The sequence below is a fragment of the Pimephales promelas genome, chromosome 6, assembly GCF_988280905.1.
Source record: "Pimephales promelas chromosome 6, fPimPro1.hap1.1, whole genome shotgun sequence".
Classification (NCBI taxonomy): domain Eukaryota; kingdom Metazoa; phylum Chordata; class Actinopteri; order Cypriniformes; family Leuciscidae; genus Pimephales; species Pimephales promelas.
In genome coordinates this window covers 36,514,214-36,534,554 of record NC_142774.1, presented here as the reverse complement: position 1 = coordinate 36,534,554, position 20,341 = coordinate 36,514,214, and the positions used below count along the sequence as shown (strand labels likewise).

The 20,341-nt window shown below is 35.1% G+C and overlaps 1 protein-coding gene and 1 long non-coding RNA gene across 2 annotated transcripts in view; one reads left to right on the top strand and one right to left on the bottom strand.

Moving 5' to 3' along the window:
• Positions 1 to 6,514: 6,514 nt before the first annotated feature.
• cacna1hb (calcium voltage-gated channel subunit alpha1 Hb) overlaps positions 6,515 to 20,341 on the top strand; it is a 51,274-nt gene continuing 37,447 nt past the window's right edge. Inside the window, exons 1-4 of the mRNA XM_089132525.1 lie at positions 6,515 to 6,645; positions 9,211 to 9,344; positions 11,274 to 11,371; positions 12,193 to 12,352. Of these exons, the coding sequence (XP_088988651.1) occupies positions 6,553 to 6,645; positions 9,211 to 9,344; positions 11,274 to 11,371; positions 12,193 to 12,352 (485 nt within the window). The 5' untranslated portion in view covers positions 6,515 to 6,552. The remainder of the gene's footprint in view (positions 6,646 to 9,210; positions 9,345 to 11,273; positions 11,372 to 12,192; positions 12,353 to 20,341) is intronic.
• Positions 16,737 to 19,019, bottom strand: LOC120479175 (uncharacterized). The gene is made up of 6 exons (XR_016168932.1): positions 18,780 to 19,019; positions 18,223 to 18,267; positions 18,010 to 18,065; positions 17,604 to 17,748; positions 17,317 to 17,387; positions 16,737 to 16,907 (listed from the first exon to the last, which is right to left on the bottom strand). It is a non-coding gene; the product is annotated as an uncharacterized LOC120479175 (long non-coding RNA).

Genomic DNA, 20,341 nt, shown 5'->3' with positions numbered 1-20,341 from the left:
AGAAGCGTAAATGGATGGAGATTGGAGAAGCATAGTTTACTGTTTTTTACCTTGGTGAAAGCCGAGTACAAATCAGCATGAAGTTTTAACATCTACTCTCGTGTAATGGAAATCAATCACAGCAACAAAATACAAAATAAATACATACATTCGCTCTAATTATTTATTGGTCTTTGCAGTCGCAGGATTGCACCAATTCCAACCTTTCAACTTGTGGAAGTCACGATAAACCTAAACTTTTCTCAACTAGATAAGGTCAGTCTAGTTCAGTGTAATTCATCAGAGTATACCAGCTGTGTAAAAAGGAAGGCACTGTTGCAGTGATTCATAAATAATGAGGGTGGTCCACACTTCTTGTTTTACGGTCTATAGCTTTGAGGCAAATGCAGGTTAATTCAGTGAGGACATCACATGCAACTCCACAGTTTGAAACTGAAAGAAAGAAACAAGCGTCTCTTTCTAATGCATGTTGATTTCGTAGTTAATAACTGTAGCACAGAACAGACCTACTTCAAAAGGACTGCACACACCTGACCAGGAGTTTATTGGAATTTTCCTTTCCTTGAGACAAAGAAAGAAAGAAAGAAAGAAAGAAAGAAAGAAAGAAAGAAAGAAAGAAAGAAAGAAAGAAAGAAAGAAAGAACTCTTTAGTTGATCTTATTATTCAAGTCAAGTATTTAATCTTTCTCACTATGTCATTCCCTCCAGAATTTCATTTAGATGCATCTTTGTGTTTGATCTTCTTCTCTTAAAACCTTCTTAAGACTTCAACATGACAGGAGCAGTTCAGAGGGTCATGTTGCTTTATCACAATTCATAAGCGCATGTGTGTCCGCGTGTCCTAGGGGAGTGAAACTGCTCTTTCCCACGAAGTTCCAGTGGGAGGTTCCCATGGTAACGCGAGAATCGGAAGCTACCGTAATTGGTCTCTTTTTTTTCAGTCTCTGTTTTGTCTGGCTCTTGATCTCAGTTGCTTTATCTGTCTTTTGCTCTGTCTCTCTTTCTCTTCTTTGTGTCTGTCCCTCCTCTATCTACTGGCCTTTCTGCTTTCCTACCTCTTAAACATCAGCTAATTCCACTCACTTATAATTTGACAATCAGAATTAAATACTCTGTCTGTCTGTCTGTCTGTCTGTCTGTCTGTCTGTCTGTCTGTCTGTCTGTCTGTCTGTCTGTCTGTCTGTCTGTCTGTCTGTCTATCTATCTATCTATCTATCTATCTATCTATCTATCTGTCTGTCTGTCTGTCTGTCTGTCTGTCTGTCTGTCTGTCTGTCTGTCTGTCTGTCTGTCTGTCTGTCTGTCTGTCTGTAATCGTTCTATCATCTACTGCAGTGTTTCTCAAACTTTTTCAGCCATTCCTCACACCTGCCCCACCTTTATCCCCCCCCCCCAAAAAAAAAAGTTAATAAACTAGGCTTTAGTTAAAATGTATTTTATCAACATGACATTTTACTGTAAAAACAAAAACTCGACTGTAGATTACGTAAAATAATAATGCCATTGTGTTTGTATTTTGCCTCTGATAACATCAAATAGTTAATCCTATGAAACCATAAAGGGAGACGATCTAAATAACGGGCACCTCTTTAAATGTGTCATCGTTTTGTTTTGAGTTTATGCTCAATAAATAAAGGAATTAATAGAGATGGGCACAAAATTACCACATTTCTCCTGTTTGCCGCGCCCCACCTGTCATGTTTCTATTCCCCACCAGTGGGGTGCGCATCACACTTTGTGAAATGCTGATCTACTGTATCTACCCCTTAAACATGAACTAATTCTACTCACTTATGATTTAACACTCAGAATTATTATATACTGTGTCTGTCTGTCTATCTGTCATCTGTCTGTCTTTTTCCCCACTTTTCACTATACTGTATACAATATATATATCCCCATATTTTTTAGATTGTTTTTCTACCACCCAGGCACGAAATGACCTTTTAAATATGTTGACTTGAAGTGCATGAAACCCACTGAGCCCTCACTTTTTTCAGCTGTCTTTTTCTTCACTTCACATCAAAAGCCACCAAACTGTTACTAAGCAACCATAGAAACAGTTGTATATAATGGTTTGTTGAAGTAATCATGATAATGAGTGTATGCACTGTGTTTATACAGTACATGCGTTTTGTTTATGTTTGGACTGAGATGGATCTCGGGAAGATAAAAATAAGCACATCGCATACGCTTGCGCAAACGCGATCGACCCACTGAGATTACACACTGTGTGTATGTGCTAGTTCTACTTTTTCCCAGAGTCATCTCTTCTAGACTTAATAAATTATGACGAATACCAAATTAGTTTCCATTTGACTGTATTCATACAGTATACACTAAAAGTTTGGGGTCGGGAATTGTGTGTGTGTGTGTGTGTGTGTTTTGAAAAGTCTCTTATGATCACTAAGGCTGCATTTATTTGATTAAAAATACAGTATAACATTAATATTATGAAATATTATTACAATTTAAAATAACTGTTTTCTTTTTTAATATATTTTAAAATTGAATTTATTCCTGGATGAAAAGCTGAATTTTCAGCATCATTACTCCATTCGTTAATTTTGATGAACAAGTTGAAACAGGAGAGTCACGAACGCGCATCACAAAACAGAGCAAGGCGAGCATTTGAGCTTATAAAACTTAAACTTTGTTATTTTTTTTTTTTTTAAATGAGCGATCGTTTCGCTTGATAAGACCCTTATTCATCGTCTGGAATCGTTTAAAGCCCTTTGAACAGTTTGCACTGAAACTGTCTTTTGGACCTTGAACCGTTTGGTTACCAGTAAAGTCCATTATATGAAGAAAAATCCTGAAATGTTCTTATCAAAAACCTTAATTTCTTTTCAACTGAAGAAAGAATGACATGGACATCTTGGATGACATTATCAGCAAAAGTTTTTTTTTTAAAGTGAACTACTCCTTTAAGATCAGGGGTTTTTTTTCATTAGGTAGTTGCATGAAAAATTCTTTGCACTATAAAATAGTTTTTTTCAGTCTGTGCTATAGAATTCCTGGTGGAATGGGGATCTGACCATATTTCCATGAACCAAATCATTGTTTCCAGCACATTAGGTCCTGGAGATCTCAAGAAATCTCATATCTGTTTTTTCAACCATTATGCACTATTACAAGAAGAATTCTAGGAGTACATCGCTTGTATTGCACTAATTTGATGCGACTGTGAGTTCCTAATTTTCAAATGCATTATGACAGACTACTCCAGGCATTCATTTGGCTTTTTAAGACTCTGGACTAAAGCATATCTCTGTGTTTATATGTGTCAGTGTTATTTAAGGCAAGACACCACAGGTGAATATAGAAAATCCTAACTAATAGATATCCCCATACTTTACAGTTGATTTATCATATTAGGACTATTGCAAGTTTTCTGAAATTTGTTTAAATATGGAAATTAGGCATTATCTTAAACATAGATGTGTACAGAAATCTCAACACTGGACGAAGCCAAGTTCACAGTTCTTGGTATTTATTTATTTATTTTTTATTATTTTTTTGACATATTAGAGTTAAAGGTTTTTACAGAGATAGTTTCGGATATCTTATTTTATCACTATTATATTTTTAGAATATTTTCTGATTTATGAAGTCAACTGAAAGTTTAAAAGTGCTACTGAGGTGGAGATTTCTGGCTAAGTAGTGCAGGAGAAGAAAACTCATTTTGAGAAAACGGTCTGTATAGGTATGAATTGAAATCTAGAGACGCAAATATATAGTGTAATAGATTAAAAACACTTTAATGCATATTTTGGATATTTTCCAGACTAACTTTCAATTAGTCTGAAAGAGATAAGTTTTGGAAGAGAATTTGGCACTGGTCTCAAAATAAGGCTTTGTCTGTTTGTCTTGACTTAAGTATTGATAATACAGTATATTATTTATAATATAGTATATTTATTGATATTTTGAACTGGTTTTGCTATGTACTTTTGTCATTATTACAGTAGTATATACTTACCTAAAGGATTATTTGGAACACCTGTTCAATTTGTCATTAATGCAATTATCTAATCAACCAATCACATGGCAGTTGCTTCAGTGCATTTAGGGGTGTGGTCCTGGTCAAGACAATCTCCTGAACTCCAAACTGAATGTCAGAATGGGAGAGAAAGGAGATTTCATGGTTGTTTGGACGGGTCGGTCTGAGTATTTCACAATCTGTTCAGTTACTGGGATTTTCACACACAACCATTTCTAGGGTTTACAAAGAATGGTGTGAAAAGGGAAAAACATCCAGTATGCGGCAGTCCTGTGGGTGAAAATGCCTTGTTGATGCTAGAGGTCAGAGGAGAATGGGCCGACTGATTCAAGCTGATAGAAGAGCAACTTTGACTGAAATAACCATTCGTTACAACCGAGGTATGCAGCAAAGCATTTGTGAAGCCACAACACACACAACCTTGAGGTGGATGGGCTACAACAGCAGAAGACCCCACCGGGTACCACTCATCTCCACTACAAATAGGAAAAAGAGGCTACAATTTGCAAGAGCTAACCAAAATTGGACAGTTGAAGACTGGAAAAATGTTGCCTGGTCTGATGAGTCTCGATTTCTGTTGAGACGTTCAGATGGTAGAGTCAGAATTTGGCGTAAACAGAATGAGAACATGGATCCATCATGCCTTGTTACCACTGTGCAGGCTGGTGGTGGTGGTGTGATGGTGTGGGGGATGTTTTCTTGGCACACTTTAGGCCTCTTAGTGCCAATTGGGCATCGTTTAAATGCTACGGCCTACCTGAGCATTGTTTCCGACCATGTCCATCCCTTTCTGACCATCCTCTGATGGCTACTTCCAGCAGGATAATGCACCATGTCACAAAGCTCAAATCCTTTCAAATTGGTTTCTTGAACATGACAATGAGTTCACTGTACTAAAATGGCCCCCGCAGTCACCAGATTTTAACCCAATAGAGCATCTTTGGGATGTGGTGGAACGGGAGCTTCGTGCACTGGATGTGCATCCCACAAATCTCCATCAACTGCAAGATGCTATCCTATTAATATGGGCCAACATTTCTAAAGAATGCTTTCAGCACCTTGTTGAATCAATGCCATATGGATTTAAGGCAGTTCTGGTGTCAGTTGGTGTCAGTTTTTCTAAATATGTTCTTTCTTTTGTGTTCCAAGACAGAACGTCTACTGTAACTTTCTTATCCCATTTCTGTTCTCTACCATCATCATTATCCTCAGCAGAAGTGGCATGAATCTGACCACAACAATCTTGAGGATGAGAAGCGAGAGCTTGAGTTGTCTGTATGAATTAGTGTGTGCTCTGGATAAATGTTTGATGAGGGGAACACTGTCCCAGTTCTACTGAGAGGGAAGTCTGCTGGAATTCCAGAAGGGCTTCGGAGAGACAGAGACCTGAGGAAACAGCAGGGGCCTGATCAGGTTCATGCTGCACTGAGACACAGATGCATACAGTCTTTAGAGTTTAAAGAAGCATTTTAAATCCTGTTCGGCTCATAAGTGGGGTGTGATGTGTCCTGGTGTAAATGAGGATAGCTGCAGGATTTACCGTGGTGATTGAAAGGGTGTGAAATGCGTGTAGCTGTGGCAGGTTTATGATTAATGAGGTAAAGTGCCTGTGGGGCTGAGTCTGCCTTTACAGCAGCAGGTATGTGTTTAGATCGCTGCGCTGTAAAGTGAAAATGTAATTGCATTTTTTTTTTTAATTAGATGCATATGGAAACAAAATGGCTTTATTGCATTTTTATTATTTTGTATGTTTTATGGTCACAAACATGAATTGAGCATATTAAAAAGGACATTTTTTTAAAACAGGAATGTGGTGGGTTTTATGCAATCCAAATTCTGTTATTTCAACCTTGAGAACAAAAATCAATTATTAATCTACAAATGTCTTACATTATTCATGCTCGGTCTCATTTCACCACTTAATTTTTTTTAGCTCTGTGTTAAAAGGTATTCTTTTCTATTCTATTTTCTACACTTCAATCAGTTGTTGATGAGGAAATATAAAAGCAATTGTCCAAGCAGATAAATAATTGTGTATTATTATTGTGATTTTCTCTGCTAAACCTTGTTTAACTCTGCTCTGTTTCTTCTCTACTATAATATTCACTTCCAATCACAAGTTTGAGTAAAATGTTTAGTCATGTTTTGCTTGTGTTTTAGTTGGACTTTAGCCCTATTCAGAAAGTATTGTTTGTCCAATGTGGCTACAGTGTAATATCACGCAGGTGTAAATCTTTTTTAATTGAGTATTAAATTGTTTAATTAAGGTTTATACATGCTAGTTTCCATGACATAATTCAAAATAAATCCATCTTACTACTGGAGCTGCCAGTTTGCTAAGTTTTAACTGAACAATGGTGTATGTTTTGATTTTAAACGGTAAACTGTGTTGAGAGACACGCCATTTTACTTGAAAAAAGACCTCAAGAGTAAATGAAACATGATATTTATGTGAACTTATGTGACTGTGAAAAGAATATTTGAATGTGTTTTTCTTTGTGAGTTGTCTTGGCCTTAACTGAAGCTCTACGTGGTTTGAGCGCATCAGCATGCTGGTTATTCTGCTCAACTGCATCACACTCGGCATGTTCCAGCCCTGCCAAGACCTGGAGTGCCACTCTGACAGGTGCAGCATACTGCAGGTAACACAACACGCACACATGGTTAGATTAACTAAAGTGCCCATATTATGCTTTTCCGTGATACAAAGTACATGACAAATGGATTTATTGTCTCTCAAATGAAAGAACCGATTGTGAACGGGCTACATCACAAATCTACATAATGCCAGGCTATGTCTTTATTGGACAACATCTACTTTGACACGTCCTCAAACACCAGATGTAGCTGAGACAAGTTTGGTTCATGTTGTCGACATGTCTGTGCTGCAAAAACAAAACCACTTTTTTCAATGGATGAGGACTTGGACTCCATTTGAGACAGTAAAACCAACACCATTGTTACTGTTCATACACTGTGTATCAAGCTGAGCTGAAATGGGCGTTTGGTTTCCGACACGTGCTGTAAGCTGTAATTAATCACTTACTGTAGACTGGGCCATTTGACCAATCAGAACAGAGCAGGCTCTCAGAAAGGATGTTCAGACTGACAAAAGAGGTGATGATGGACTGTATATTATGAGAAAATGTAAGTGGTTTTGACCTTGGATGCATGTAGATTGTTGGAGACATCTAAAACAAAATTAGGAACCTTTGAAATAATAATAGGTGCACTTTAAAGATTTTAATCTCTGTGATTAATTTATCTAATCTGTTGTTTTGTTTGAGTTAGTTAGAAAAGAAAGCACATACATTGGCCTGAAGAATTAGACATTTAGGTCCCACTTTATATTAAGTGGCTTTAAGTACAGTGTAAAAAATATTGTTGGTTTAACTTAAAAAAGTAAGTAACCTGGTTGCCTTAAAATTTTAAGTTGATTGAACTGGAAAAAGTGAGTTAATACAATGAACGAGAATGATTTAGTCATCAGAAACTCAAAATGATATGTTATCTGAACTAAATAAATCATTTAAGTTGATTTGACAAAAGAAAAAATGTTGTGATTACTACACTGTAAAAATATTGTTGGTTTAATTTAAAAAAGTAAGTAACCTGGGTTGCCTTAAAATTTTAAGTTGATTGAACTGGAAAAGTGAGTTAATACAATGAAGGAGATAAATTTAATCATCAGAAACTCAAAATAATAAGTTATCTCAACTAAATAAATTATTATAAAATTGATTTGACAAAAAAAATATGTTGTGATAACAAATCTTGAAAGTATTTTTTTACAGTGATGTACTTACATTGAAAAATAAGTACAATGTACTTCTGCTCATGTTGTATTGTAAAACACTTTTTGCTGCTATTGAGGTGTGATCTGGGTAAGGTTAGGGACAGGTGTGGTGGTATGGGTAGTTTTAAGGGTAGGCTAAAGTGTAAGGGATGGGTCAGCTGTGTAATTACAGATGTAATTGCATAAATTAGTTACAGCTGTAATTACATGCTGGTATTTAAAAAAAAAATATATATATATATAAGTACAATGTAAAAACATGTATGTACACAATAAGTCCATTGTATCAAATTATTTGTTTAAATGAAAGTACATACTTAAAGCCACCTAATATAAAGTGGGACCGACATTTAAACCCCATTTAAAATGTTTTATTGAATTTTAGAAAACAAAATATCAAACCAAGTGAAAGAAATAGAATCTGTAGAAATACACTTTTCAAGAAAAACTTGACCTTAGATAATTTTTAACTATATATTTTATTGTACAACACTATCAAAGTAGAATAGAAGTTATAATACGGAGTGGCGTGAAACTGTTATGTTGGACAGTCAAATGTCGAGAGCGACACCATGAAGCATCAGCCACAGACTCTGCAACACACACTTCTTTAATCTCGAAAATAACCTGTAGATTCTGCATAATAGGAACGTTGTTCACAACAGGCAATTTGACGTCTGACTGAGATTTTCTTGAAATGTAGTGCCGAAGGTTGTGAATTTAGTAGACAAGCGCTGCTTTAAATGAGATCAATTTAGAGAAGAAAATCCACTGATCCACAAAAAATTAATTTAGTTGCATAGTCAACTTTTTTATGCATAGTCAACTTTACATTTTTTATGGAGAGTGTGGTTTGCTTTTAAAGGGGCTATGTGTAGGTTTTTTCTTTAAAAAAATTAAGATTGAGTTTTCATTTGTACATTTATAAGCCAATAGAAAGAATGACACCTTGACTGTCCACCGTGGTTGCCTCTATCAGCCTGTAGGCTCAATTGTGTGTAGAGGAGTCGGGTCCGAACTGGCGCATCATGCGCGTTCTCGTCTACTTGGGCTTACATCCATACGGCAGCCATTTATTAAGCAGCGGCAATTGCTAGGAGTGGTGTTTCAAAAGGACTCTGCGAGCTCTCATACGAGCACTCGCACCGAGAACGAGCATGAGACTGGCTGCAGTTTCTCTAACGGCCACTGGTGTCAGTAACGGTTAAAAATTATAGAACTTCAGAACTTTAGAACTTCTAAAGAACGCAATGCTCCTTTAAACTATTAACAGTTTTTAAAGTTTTGAACCAAAAACCTCTAAGAAACCTTCGATTAGACCGATATTAAAATGCACTTTAAATAAATGGCATGGTCATTTGTCCTTTTCCCATGTATTGGTTGAATGTGTTCACAGTTCTTCACTCTGCAGGCCTTCGATGACTTCATCTTTGCATTCTTTGCTGTGGAGATGGTGTTAAAAATGGTGGCCTTGGGGGTATTCGGCCCGAAATGTTACCTTGGCGACACCTGGAACCGCCTTGACCTCTTTATCGTCATGGCTGGGTGAGTGACCAATCACAAACCTGAAACTGCCATCTAAAAAGTAAACTATTAATGTGTGATTCCAAGAATTTGATGAGTCATTAAACTCTTAACTATTACGAGGTGTGTGTGTGTGTGTGTGCGTGCATTTGTGTGTGTTTGTTTAATGTCAAATCCAGTTTTAATGTCAGGTCAAGTTCTAATGTCAAGTCGATGTGTCACAGCTAAGCTCATGAATGACAATTACCACCAGTCGAGAGTCTTTGTGTCTGTCTGTATCTTGTCTCTCTTGTCACTTGCACTGTCACTGACACTGATTTCTACAAGTTTTCCTGTCTTTCCAAAAGGCAGCTCAATCTAAAGTTCCTGATCACTCATTAAAACTCATTTCTAAAGCATTTTGGGATGCTGGTGTTCTGGTTTCCCCCTAGACTTCTTAATTAGCTTAACTTCCTCCATAAATCCCCTTTACCAGAAATATTATGTGAAAAGCGTGGCTATAAGAGCACTAAACCAACACTAACTAGTATAAATAGCTTAGACATTCACGTTGGCCTTAGTTTCACTTTTTAGCAGGGCGAACTTATAAATATTTGAAATCAATTTGGAAACATTAAATATTCTCTTGCTGCTGTGCGTGAGCAGTAAGAGAGAGATGTCTCTGTTTTAAATTTAATGTAGTAAACATGATGTTTGAACTGAACCGAAATCCCCTTTGCCATTTCATGTATTAAACATTTCAGTAAAAATGTATACACTACCTTTTTTTAATTGATTGAAGGTTCAGCAAAAACATAAAGCAGTAAATCAGCATATTCGAATGATTTCTGAAGGATCATGTGACTGAAGACTGAAGTAATGATGCTGAAAATTCAGCTTTACTATCACAGAAATAAATTACACTTTAAAATATATTACAATAGAAAATAGTTCTTTTAAATTCGAAAAATATTTCACTGTATTTTTCCATTATATACAGTAAATACAGCCTTGGTGAGCATAAGAGACGTCTATCAAAAACATACATCAAATTACAAACCCCGAACTTTTGAACATTAATGTATGCATTACAGTATGATAAATACTGCTGCTTATTAATATTTTGTTACATATAAATGAAACTGCTCAAATCATATTATTAATTATATGACTTGTTCATTATTTAATGTTATTGTATTATTATTATTAGGGCTGTCAAACGATTAATCGTGATTAATCACATCCAAAATAAAAGTTTGTGTTTACATAATACAAATGTGGGTGCACTGTTTATAATTATTTTATATATATACTTTGTATGTATATATATATATATATATATATATAAATACACACATGCATGTATATTTAAGAAAAAATATTATTATATATGTGAAATATGTATATTTATATATAATACAAATTATATATAAATCTATATACAGTATATACATGAAATATTTCTTAAATATATACAAGCATTTGTGTGTATTTATATATATATAAAATAATTATACACAGTGCACCCACATATATTTATTTTTTAATTATTATTATAATTATTTTATTTTTTAATTAATTATTATAATTATTTTTTTTATTTTTTTATTCCAAACTAAGACTGTCCATAATAACACCCTTTAGAAGATTTTTTTAGAAGAAAAAATAAAATAAACACAACCACACAGAACAAAGAGGATACCAGACAATGAACTGAATGAACTGAAGGTGTAAATACAAACAGACAAGGGAAATAATGATTCCCACAGTCAAAACAAAAACAAAACAGACTATACACATGACTATTATATTATATTTATAATATAATTATATATATTATATGATGTCATCTATAATATAGAATTAATTATATCACAGATAACTATTACAGATAATTCTATAGTATCTGTATTACCCTGTTGTGTTGCATTTCAAGTTTGTTGAGATGAATTTCTGTTGCTTATGTTTTAGGATGTTGGAGTATTCTTTAGATGGTCATAATGTTAGTTTCTCAGCCATCAGAACCGTACGGGTTCTCCGACCTTTACGAGCCATCAACAGAGTTCCTAGTGAGTACTGTTTTCGCTCTCTTTGTTTCCATCTGTATCTTTCTCGGTCCTCTCTTACTGTCACTGTTTTACAACCCAGCTATTGATTTAAAGCAAATGATCTGGACTCGTGCTGAAAAAAGAAGATGTGCCTGCTGTATTTATAGATTCACACACGCAAAGAGTAGACAAGACTCCCATGTTGTATTAAATGGTCACTGACGCGGATTCTTGCCGCTAAGTGCCTACAGTCCAACATCTCATAATTGATGGACCACAAAATAATACACAAACACTCACACACGCTTGCTATTAGTCTTCAGAGAGGTGCTGGTGTGTGTTACAGTCATGGATTGAGTCCAACAGTGAAAGTAAGTGTCTGTTTTGTTTAATGTAGGGCGAGACTGTAATTTCTTGACATGCACTCTTACCATTTATAGCACACTCCTTTTGTCTACACATTCCAAATAAGTGTGTGTTTGTGTGTGTGTGTGTGTGTTCAGCAAAGCAGTAATAGATTTTGGACTCAGTGAAGAGTGAGAGCCCATGGCTGTTAAGTTTCCAATTCGATTATTCTCAACCCACCGAGCGTTAGCCAAAGCCTCGCAAGTTTGTGTTTGTGTTTGTGTGTGTGTGTGTGTGTGTTCACTTCTTGGCTCAATTACTGAACACATCAGGCACACATTCAGTATGTGAATGTCAGATCAGAGTTATCAAAGTTAAATGTAACACTGCAGAGTTTCATCTCTAAATGCGTCTAGTGAACCTCGATGGATTTGATGCTTCATTGCATGTGTTATTGAATGCATGTTTGTGACATCATGGATCTGTGTGTCTCGTAGGCATGCGGATCCTGGTGACATTGCTGTTGGATACTCTACCGATGCTGGGAAACGTCTTGCTGCTGTGTTTCTTCGTGTTCTTCATCTTCGGGATCGTCGGCGTGCAGCTGTGGGCGGGGCTTCTCCGGAACCGCTGCTTCTTTGACAGCAACGTCAGAAAGTAAGTGCTAAACGAATGCGTTTTAATGTAAGCTACTCGGTGCATGCAGATTGCAGGGGTTTGACAAAAAATAGGCTTGGGTGTCAAGATTAATGTTGCAACAATAAATGCTTTGAAATCGCATGCATGCGTACACTATGTGAAACCTGTTTATGTTGTTTCATCAGAAGGCCACTGTCCAGATTTTTATGGGAGTTTAATTAAAATATTGTATTATAACTATTATACTGTTCTCATAGTAAATAGTATTGATTGAGTTGATAAAGTAGTGTGTGTACAGTAATGTGCTTCACATAAACATATGTGAGGATTGTATTTTTGCTAAAGAGTTGTTTATGCCACTGAAAAGTTATATTGTATATTTTTTTGCTTTTACAAACTAAGGGACATGTGCTAATAGACCTGGAATTACCTTTTAATGAGGTATTTAAGTTAGCAGATTACAGCAATCCCCAGTTTAAATGTTGCATTATATTATTTTGGTGCTGACACAAGATATCAATTCTCACAATACATACGCCATAAGGGCCTCGTTGATCAAACAGAGTGTACAAATTAGAGAGTTGAATAATGATTATCCATAAAGGCAGTTTGCATCAGTGAATCATTCTGACAACTGTCCACCCTGATGTACTGCATACCAGAAAGCCAGTCTGCTGAAAGAAGCCTTGACCCGTTCAGGTGCATCCCTGCTTCTCTCCAGCTCCCTTCCCCAAAGCCCAACACTATCCAAGCAACGTCTGTTACGATAACGCTTCTCACTCAAATTATGCTGCCCTTTTAAAAACACAGTTCTCTTGTGCATACAACATTTATTGCATTGTCTGTCAAAAACCACTTGCAATATCCACTTCAGTCCATCCGCTGCTATCTGCAGTGAATGAAGATTCTGCCTTTACCTTTGACTCGTTTCTTGAAACTTTTATTTTAATTGTGTCATTCTAAAAAGTGGGTGTATTGTGTGCCTTACAGTATGTTGAAAAATAATTTCAACAATGAATAACTCATGTCAGCTTTCACTGTATTTTTCATCTTTCTTCATTTGTTGTTGTTGTAATGGTAAGTATTCACAAAAAATAATAACAGGTAGCATTTGCCTTTTTTTCTCTCTCTAACGACTTAAAATTCGTGTTTTCGAGAAGTAAACAAGAGATGGTTTTTTTTTTTCATTAAAGGAGAACTCCGACGACACATTGGTACCTAGTCGACCGTTTTTTGACCCTCATTATGTTACTGTGTTAGTGTGGGGCTATTTTGAGCCTTGTTAGTGGTATAAACTAGCGATTTCTCTTATTATTTGCCCCCATTTACTAGCGTTATACGTTAAAGAGATTTTAGAGATAAAACTCTTTACATTCGATTATCATGAAAACAAATCTCAGAGAATGGTCGACTACTGTAGGTTCCAATGTGTAATTAGACCAAAGGTTCATTTTGCGCCTGAGTTGTCCTTTAAGGTAAAAAAAAAGAGAAAAATCAACCCTCATATAACCATGATATCTTTATGAAGGCATAATTACATCACAGTGTATATTGAAATGTATTAATTTGGCTTTAGATGTCACAATCTAATTGATTAACACTTAAACACTGGAACCACGTAAAACTGGGAAAGCCACTCGTTTCAGAGAATGACCCAGTTAATAAATGTTTACCATGGCTTGCAGCACACACACAGAAATTCCAGTCATATTACACATGTGTGAAAATAGTTTTCTGTCTAAGTGAGTCCCCTTGGATGTGCAAATTTGTCTGTTTGCACGTCTTTTCGCTGTTTCCGGAGCCTGCAGCCAGTTTTGGTTCCCACATGATTTGGCACTATCTAATAAGGGAGTCCACTCATTTCTATTTTAATTTGAATTAATTTTGAACAAAGAAAAACAACTATCCTGGCCTTGATGGAATTTTCTTGCATCTTTCTTTCTTTCTTTCTTTCTTTCTTTCTTTCTTTCTTTCTTTCTTTCTTTCTTTCTTTCTTTCTTTCTTTCTTTCTTTCTTTCTTTCTTTCTTCCTTCCTAATAACCCAATTAAATTGAGAAAAGCAATCATATTAGTGCCCTCCACCCCCACATCTCGATATCCTCCAAAAAACTAGCAGTGTGAACCCTGATGCAATTAAATACAGAATTTATAAGGTAACGTGTGTCTTATTTCTGTCAGGTCTTTGCTAAACTGCTGAGTGTAATACATTCAGTGCATGAGTTTGTAAAACAGATGACCCCTGGGTAATCTTTTAGTGGGACAAAACACAAAAGAAGGAATTTTTTCTAAAAGGCTACAAAGCTAGAACCAGACAAATTTTATGGTTTGGATTCAAGTCTTCTGAATTTACTGGCTTATAATCTGCAGATGAATGCCTATCCAGACCCTTTATTGTGTGTTTATTGTGTGGAAAGGGTTGGTTATTTAAGTTTCAGAAAATTAACAAAATTTTATTCAACATTCTCTAATAGTGCTACTGTTGATTCCGAAAGATATTTTGATTGACGTGTCTGTTATGTTTAGAAATGTTGTGTATTTGTATTAATTAGTTCATAATTTAACTAGTACCATAAAGGTACATATTACTACTTTAGGGACCTAAAATGCAAGTTTATAAGTTGTCTTTTTAAGGGTACTGCCACAGGGACAAGCTGTTGTACCCCTAAAGGTACAATTTTTGCACATTGTTTCTAACAATGTAAATTTTTGATGCAATGCATTGCATTTTTCTGTTAAATGTCAAGTAAATTAGTAATCTGTTTTGAGTTTAGTGCATTAATAAAATATACATAGAATGTCCTTTTTTAAGTCTATAGCGTTTACAATTCATGTTGCATGATTGCAAATATTACAATTTTAAAAAATGCTGCTTTATTTCAGATATGCTTTATGTAGCACATGGGCCATTACCTTTAACATTCTCTCTGAAAACCTAATATAAACATGTTTGCAGATGATGTGATTACCTAATAGTTCAGCTGAAAGCTCTTCTGGCTCTCTCGGTTTAATAAGCAAGAAGTGAAACGGATCAAAGCAGAAGCTCACTTGGCTCAAATGGTTTGTAAATGCTCAGAGAACAAAATGCTCCTCACTATCACCCATTATTATGTAGCTTTGAGGTGGTCACAGAGGGATGCTTCCGTTAGAACGAGTCACAGGAGTCTTAAGCTTTTGTTGCTAGAATATTATTAATTAGACACTTCATATGAAAGCTAAATCTAGATGTAATGCATTGCAATGCAATATTAAATGTCAAATATTTTGTAGTGTTTTGCTTTATATCAAACGGCTGTCTTTTTTTAAATAAAGCAAATTAATAAATTAGATAAGCTCAAATAAAAGCAACAAAATATTGGTTGCCAACCTCAAAAGGTCAAAATAGATTTTAAATATTAAACACGACAATGCATGTTAATAAATAATGTGAATAGTTAGTAAATTAACTAATAATTTAAATCTGGTTTTACTACAATGAATGTGACTTTCACAAAATGATGATGCCGTTGAATAATTTAAATAGTTGGATACAGCAGATAAAAAAAAAAAGATCAAATCGCCAATTTACTGAGGGAATACAGACTTTTGATGTGTTTAAAACTTGCCCAATTTCATGTTAGATATGTGTTAGTATGTGTTAGTTCTCACTATAAATCATAAAATGTTATGCCTGTAAAGTGTACCATATTTGTGGAAAGTACCAGATGTAGAGTTTTATCATTCATAGATTCTGCTATCTGACCTGATTTTTTATCTTTATCTTTTAGGAGAAGTGCACTTTTAAAAAAAACTTTTGCTGATAATTTACTGACCCCCATGTCATCCAAGATGTCCATGTCTTTCTTTCTTCAGTCGAAAAGAAATTAAGGTTTTTGATGAAAAAATTCCAGGATTTTTCTCCATATAATGCACTTTAGTGGTACCCACATGGAAAAAACCTATATAAACATATATGTTTTAATATAGGTTTTGATATATGTTTTTAATATATGTGACATATATAAAATTGGCCGTTTTCCTATATTATATGTACATATATGCACATATATGTACATATATACGTGCATATATGTACACATATATACGCACCTATATAGGTACATGTATGCACACATATATGTACACATATAGGTGCATATATGAACATGTATGCACGCATATATGTACACATATAGGTGCATATATTTGTGCATATATGAACCTATATATGTACATGTATGCATGCATATATGTACACATATAGGTGCATATATACATGCATACATGTACCTATATATGTACATGTATGTACGCATATATGTGCACATATAGGTGCATTTATACATGCACCAACATGTTTACCTATATTAGAATAATTATTAAAATCCATAGCTACTAGGCAACATAAATAATAGTCCAAAATGTATGCATTTAGATTATTTATTTACTTAAGATCAAATAGTACAAAAACAAAAATAAGACAAAAAAACTGGATAGAAAAAAAATCTTTTTGATCTTCTCAGCTCCATGAGCTTTGAATTGATAGACGTGCCCATCTCCCCTCGGCTGGCTGACGGACACTTCTTCAATGTAGCATCTAGAGAAGACAAAAATAATAATAATAATAATAAGAAGAACAAGAAGAAGAATATAGTACTTCATCAGGAACCCAAAGTGCTTACAGTACAGATGTGATCGGACACATATTTTTTGATAAAAGGTTGATCATTTTAAAAAATGCATCATGTAAACATGTCAATTGGAAGATTCTGAAGATTCTGAAAAATCTGAAACGTGGCTTAAGAAAAGGAAAGTTAGGATCAAGAACTGAGCAAGCGATGAATTAGTATTATAGGTTCCAAGTAGATATAGTAACAATAATCCCTTATACAGTCTCAATTGATGCCTAATAAACATTGATACAAGTAGGCTATGGTTAAAGTGGTGAACTTATAAAATCCTAATGCGTTGAGAAGGGAAAACAAAACTTTTATACATTTACTCACCAATAATGATGCCTTTTTAATTTGGTCAAGGGCGACCAGCTGCTCCCCATCCCCTCTGGTTGGCTTCCCACCTTAAAGTAAAATTTCAAAATTATTATAAAAGGGGGTTAAAATGAAGCTTGTGAAAGCAATACTTTTTTTATATACACATCACATTTTCTTGAGGTGCAAGGAAATACAAAAATGCAAGTAAAAAAGCGATGGTATCCCCGCACACAAACATAATTTATTCCACAGAATATTAATTGTCTTTTACGGACAGAAGAGATTAGGAGAATGTTTTGTACCATTCAGGTTGTTTTTCAGCAAAGTCTCCAGATCAAATGTGCCCAGCAGCAGATTCCACACCATGGCAGTAGCAGAGGTGGCAAGGAGGGCTGCTTTCCACACTTCTGCCTGGCAAAACACCCCAGAGCCCTTTATAACTTCAATCTGAAAAATAATTTATTCATTCATTGGCATTGTTTCATATTGATTCTTATGCTTAGCTTCCCAATAGTTTATATGTTTTTATGTATGAATGCAGATTAATGATAAAGAAACAAAATAATAATATTACACAAAATAATAATATGAAACAAATTAATAATTGCCCTAAATGTTCTTAAAGGAGAGGAGGAGGAGGATAGGGTGTCGGGGTGGGGATGGGGATATTTATTAAGAAATAAATAAAAATTCAAGGGGGTTACTCACCGGTTGCACTTTTCAAAAGAGGAGGAATCTAAATCCTCAACAGGACTCCTTCCAGTCTTGTTCATAGAAGAAAAATAAAAGTTATTCTCTTCAATAAATTAAAGTGCAAATAACTTAAATCAAATAATTAACACTATCAATCAGCCCAACATCACAAGTCTCTACAGCTCTGCTAGAGAAACTATTTTAAAAAGCAAAATCAGAGGAACTTACCTTTTTGAGCAATAATGGCGAGGTAACTTTTCATTTGAGGTAATTCTAGAAAGAGGTTATATAAAGAAAAAAAAAAACAATTACAATCACTCAATCAAAATAGTAATGCCCTAACGTTAATGTTTACTATTTGAAAGACATTTCCTGCAACTGTAAAGGCAAGCCCATTGATACGGCTCTTTCTTTCACCAATTTCGACCAAATTCAAACTCCACAGGTATTTTTTTTTTTCTGGAGCCGATTGCCTTCTTGAGCCGTTGGCAGAGAAGTATCATTTATTCTCATGACGTTATGTTCTCTAGGCCATGACTTTTGTTAACCCTCTACGAATTCCTCCAGAAAGCAACAAGTAAATACACGTTAATTCTAAATTGAATCTTATCAACGGCTAAGTTATTTTAGCACCCACAGTAACGTTACGTTACCTCACCAGCTAACAACATAGGAAGTGTATGGGCTGAAACAGGTGTGTTTGGCAAAAAATAAATGCTAAGTTTATACTTCTCTGCCACCGCAATTTCCACCCTGCAAATAAATATAAAATTAGGAATACTTACGATTGGTGATAAGTAGGACTTAGAGGATCTCCAATGCTGAAATCGCAATTTTTACTCCCAGCCGTTATCTTCCGGCGCGAAACTTGACTTCATCTCATCGGATACGGATAACGTCAAGCGTTAGGCGGGTGACGTCATCAACTACGGGGCGCTGTAGCGGCCAATCGGCAGTGCAGCAGCATTCGAATTTATTAACCACTGTGAATTGCTCAGATAGATGGTGGGATGATGATGATGATTATTTGAATGTACGTTCTATTCACTTTTTTTTTTTTTGCTACGTTTTGACTGTAATCACCTTTCAGCCAGAAAAAAAAAAACTGCATTCAGACAATACAGAAAACATTGCAATTTGCATTGCATTTGGTGGATGTATCGGTGAATGTGTGGATGTGTATGGGAAAGTGACTTGAAATTGGAAAAAGGGCTTTTTGGTAAAATGAAAAAACAACAAACCCTTTTGTTATACATTTCCTTCTTTCCCACTAAGTCATTCTGATATGTATATAAATATTTATTTATTTATTTGAGCAATATAGTGACATATACACTCTAAAAATGCTTTGGTTCAAACATGGACAAACCCAAATGTTGGGTTAAAAATGCAATTAAAAAAATGTACAGTTGAAAAAGTGAAAGTGAATGTTGAATTTGGGTTAAAATTTGAAATTACATTTTTAACCAAACATTTGGGTTTGTCCATATTTCACCCAAATTTGGGTTCAAACAACCCAGCATTGTTTAGATTGGATGAGCTACAAATGACCAGATCCTGCCATGAGCTACAGTATAGGATACTCTTGTATATAGCACTTATGTGTGGATATAAAGAAGCAATGCAGGAGACCTACAGTATATGGCCTGTATATGCACATATATGCACCTAAAATTGCCTATATGTGTCATATATACACACATATGCAGCATATATCTTATCATATATGTGCATATATGCACCTAAAATTGCCTATATGTGTCATATATACACACATATGCAGCATATATATTATCATATATGTGCATATATGCTGTATATATGCAGCATATATGTGCATATAAACTGCATATAGGTTTCATATATGCGCATATATCCTCATATAGTTTCTTTCCATGTGGGTAACCAAACGGTTCAAGGTCCAAAAGACAGTTTCAGTGCAAACTGCAAACTGTTCAAAGGGCTTTAAATGATTTCAGACGATGAATCTTATCAAGCAAAACGATCGCTCATTTAAAAAAAAAAATAACAAAGTTTAAGTTTTATAAACTCAAATGATCGCCTTGCTCTCTTTTGTGATGCGCATTCATCACTCTCCTGTTCGAACTTGTTCATGAAAATGAACAAATCTTTTGGTTCATTCAACAAACGAAATGAACAAATTGACTCGGAAAAAGATTAGTTCATTTTGATAAACGAGTCCGAACAGGAGAGTCACGAATGCGCAACACAGAACAGATTACACAGATTACATAACACAGATTTAGACAGATTTGTGAACAATATTTGAGAGAAATAGGCCTTTTGTGTAGCTACATATAAAAAGTCTTAGATCTTTGAGTTCAGC